The 3,145-nt window shown below is 55.8% G+C and overlaps 1 protein-coding gene across 3 annotated transcripts; it reads left to right on the top strand.

Moving 5' to 3' along the window:
- The first annotated feature begins 263 nt into the window (after positions 1-263).
- LOC124698165 (protein PMR5-like) lies at positions 264-2,369 on the top strand. Of its 3 annotated transcripts, none has more exons than XM_047230680.1 (6): positions 264-511; positions 664-1,065; positions 1,155-1,326; positions 1,405-1,583; positions 1,665-1,823; positions 1,982-2,369. In XM_047230680.1, the coding sequence occupies exons 2-6, from the start codon at positions 758-760 to the stop codon at positions 2,304-2,306; spliced, it is 1,143 nt and encodes a 380-aa protein (XP_047086636.1). In that variant the 5' UTR covers positions 264-511; positions 664-757; the 3' UTR covers positions 2,307-2,369. The 3 variants fall into 3 exon arrangements, with proteins under 3 accessions (XP_047086636.1, XP_047086635.1, XP_047086637.1); XM_047230679.1 differs by having other exon boundaries at positions 611-1,065; XM_047230681.1 differs by having other exon boundaries at positions 464-511; positions 668-1,065.
- The last annotated feature ends 776 nt before the right edge of the window (positions 2,370-3,145 follow it).

Below are 3,145 nucleotides of genomic sequence, written 5' to 3'. Positions count from 1 at the left end.
ATCATTTTTTTTTTTGCGATCGCGGATCAGATCATTCTGTACGTAGCTTAGAGGGGGATGTCACAGGGGTTTACTCGTGTCAAAACATGTCTCATTGCCTTCCTCTGTTGTGCACGCGGGCATAGAGCTTGTTTTCATCAGCTGCTGAAAATTCCCGATCCGACATCCAACAATGGACCCATGGCAGCAACTCGAGGGGGGCTAGCTTGGCCCGTGACAACGACAAATACCGCCCATTCCAGCCTGCCGCTTTGTCTTGAACTTGATAATTGACGAGACCTGGCCCGCTCACTGATTTATGTGACCGTCCCATTTTGCCTTCTCGGATTTGCTGCCTCAAAAATCTACTCCAAATTCGAAGACCAAAGCTTTCCGTTTCCGACGCTGTGTGCAGATATACAGATTCCATTTCGATGCACGCACGAATTCCAAAACTCGAAGTCTTTCCATGTAGTACTACCTACGACTACGTGCACCAAAGGGCGAAGGCAACGAATCCATAGATTCCAAGGTACTTTCCCCAATCCATACTTGCAAACTCATTCATCACGTGAACTCTAATTCTCCGACAACTCGACTTTGCCCTCACATGCACACCTCCCCTGCTCAGTAATTCTCTCTTCACGAGCCGCTTCCGTTACTAATCCGCCGCGTCAATCGCAGCCGGCCGGCTATAGCTAGCTCGCCTCGTGATCGACCAGGGTATAAAGAGGCCGCCGGAAAGGTGCCTCTGCTTTCCCCTTTCCCTCTCCTTGCGATGATGCTGCTCGTCTGCAAGAACTCCGTGCTCGCCCTCCTGCTGCTGCACGTCTTCTTGCTGCACGGCTCGGCGGTCGCCGCCGGCCTCGCTCGGGGCCACCGGCGCGACGTTCTGCCCGGCCCGAAGGGATGCGACGTCTTCAGCGGCAGCTGGGTCCGCGACGACGGTTCCACGACGGCGACAGCGGCGTACACCGGGTTCAGGTGTCCCCTCATCGACCCGCAGTTCAACTGCCAGCTCTACGGCCGGCCGGACGCCGACTACCTCCGGTACCGGTGGAAGCCGGCCAGCTGCGAGCTACCGAGGTACGTACGCACGGGCGAACACCGTACTGCCATGACTCATGTGTGTGACACTCTTCCAGGTCCATGACGTGGTGGTGGACTGTATGTAGGTTTGACGGCTTGGACTTCCTGACGCGGATGAAGGGGAAGACGGTGATGTTCGTGGGGGACTCGCTGGGCCGTGACCAGTGGGAGTCGCTCGTCTGCCTGCTGCACGCCGCCGCGCCGCAGTCGCCGTCGCAGCTCGTCTCCGCCGACCCTCTTTACACGTACAAGTTCATGGTACGTCTCCACTTCATTCGCGTGCACCATGAACTGGTTGCAGTTTTGGGCGCCGGTCTAAATTACTTGCACCGGTAGGAGTACGAGCTGGTGGTGTCATTCCACCGCGTGCCGTACCTGGTGGACATCGACGTGATGCAGGGGAAGCGCGTGCTGATGCTGGACGACATCGCCGAGAACGCCCAAGCGTGGCGCGGCGCCGACGTGCTCTCCTTCAACTCCGGCCACTGGTGGACGCACACCGGCGCACTCCAGGGGTACGTTCATCGATCGGTTTCTCTCCGATCAATCTTAGCTTCGTCTACATAATTAACCAGGAGGTGGGCTCGATCGTGCAGGTGGGATTACATGGGGGAGGGCGGGCAATACTCGGAGGACATGGACAGGATGGTGGCGTTCCAGCGCGGGATGACCACCTGGGCCAGCTGGGTGGACCTCAACGTCGATCCGGCCAAGACCCGTGTCTTCTTCCAGTCCATGTCCCCCACTCACTACAGGTAAAATAATCTGCAGCGATCTCAATTCACACATGGCTCCAAGCATTGTTTGACCCACATCTCGCCATCCCTCCCTGTGCACACACTGCAGCTGCACACTGTACGGCACTAATGCGAATTTCTAATTGTTTCTATGGTCTGCTTTCTTTTTACAACAGCTCAAAGGAGTGGCCCAATCCGGTGTCCAAGAACTGCTACGGGGAGACGGTCCCGACGACCGGGCTCAACTCGACGGCGCCGCCCACGGGGCAGGAGCAGGTGATCAAGTCCGTGCTCCAGGGCATGAAGAGCCCGGTCCGTCTGCTCGACATCACTGCGCTGTCGGCGATGCGGAAGGACGCGCACCCGTCGGTGTACAGCGGTGACTACTCGTCGGCGCAGCGCGCCAACCCCGCCGGCTCCGCCGACTGCAGCCACTGGTGCCTCCCCGGCCTCCCGGACACGTGGAACCAGCTCTTCTACACCTTGCTCTTCTATCAATAGCAGCGACAGCACTGGGTGTCTGGGTGCGCTGCTGCGTTAGGGCTAACTGCTCCCATTGCCATGTCACTGATGATTGCTTTTCTCTTTGTGTAACATTGTTTAATGTGGACCTAGGCACACAACACAAGGTTGATATGAATGTACATTGATCTTTGAGTGCCAAAATGTAGTATAAGAGAATGACGAAATCTCCCGACACGCTCATGCAGCACGTAACCCCTTCCCCGCCAATGTTGACCTAATCTTGCCGGAGTTCCCGTCAGAGCTAGGGGATGGTGGGGAGGAACTCCGCGCCGCGCGTGCAGGTAGAGGAGTCTCGTTGGGGGGAGGAGGTGTAGGTTCTGGAGAAGTGGCCCCGCAAGGTTCTGATCCAAAGGATCTAATTGGCGTCGGAGGAGGAATGGGCGTATCTATTGGGGCCATGGGCGCCGCTGCTTTTAGATTTAGATCATATCGGACTGCCATACTCAGGGGCGGCAAGGAGATCTCAATTTCTAGTAAAACTCGAGTGTCTTCAGTAGGACGAGTGGAGGCTTCGTGCTCGGCTTGGAAGGGAGAGATCCTCGACCTTCCAACACTCCCATAGTTGATTCGCCAGGTTGTGGTGAAGTTGGAGGCGGTGTGTCTTCTTAGCCGCATTTGTGGCCCAATCCTAGTTGTTGCTTCGAGTTTGATTTCTCGAGAAATAGGGGCAGATCTGGTGATTTGGAGGGGATGCAAAAGGGGCTCTCGGTAAGCAATTCGTCTATCAATCCTTTCCTACCTTTTGTTGTCCCTTTTGCAACTGATTTACATAGAGATAATCATTTTAAGATTCCTAATTCAAGTTTATCATGAGA

This window comes from Lolium rigidum, chromosome 3, assembly GCF_022539505.1.
Source record: "Lolium rigidum isolate FL_2022 chromosome 3, APGP_CSIRO_Lrig_0.1, whole genome shotgun sequence".
Classification (NCBI taxonomy): Eukaryota; Viridiplantae; Streptophyta; class Magnoliopsida; order Poales; family Poaceae; genus Lolium; species Lolium rigidum.
Note: the sequence above shows the minus strand (reverse complement) of the source record. Positions and strands in the feature narration are given on the sequence as shown.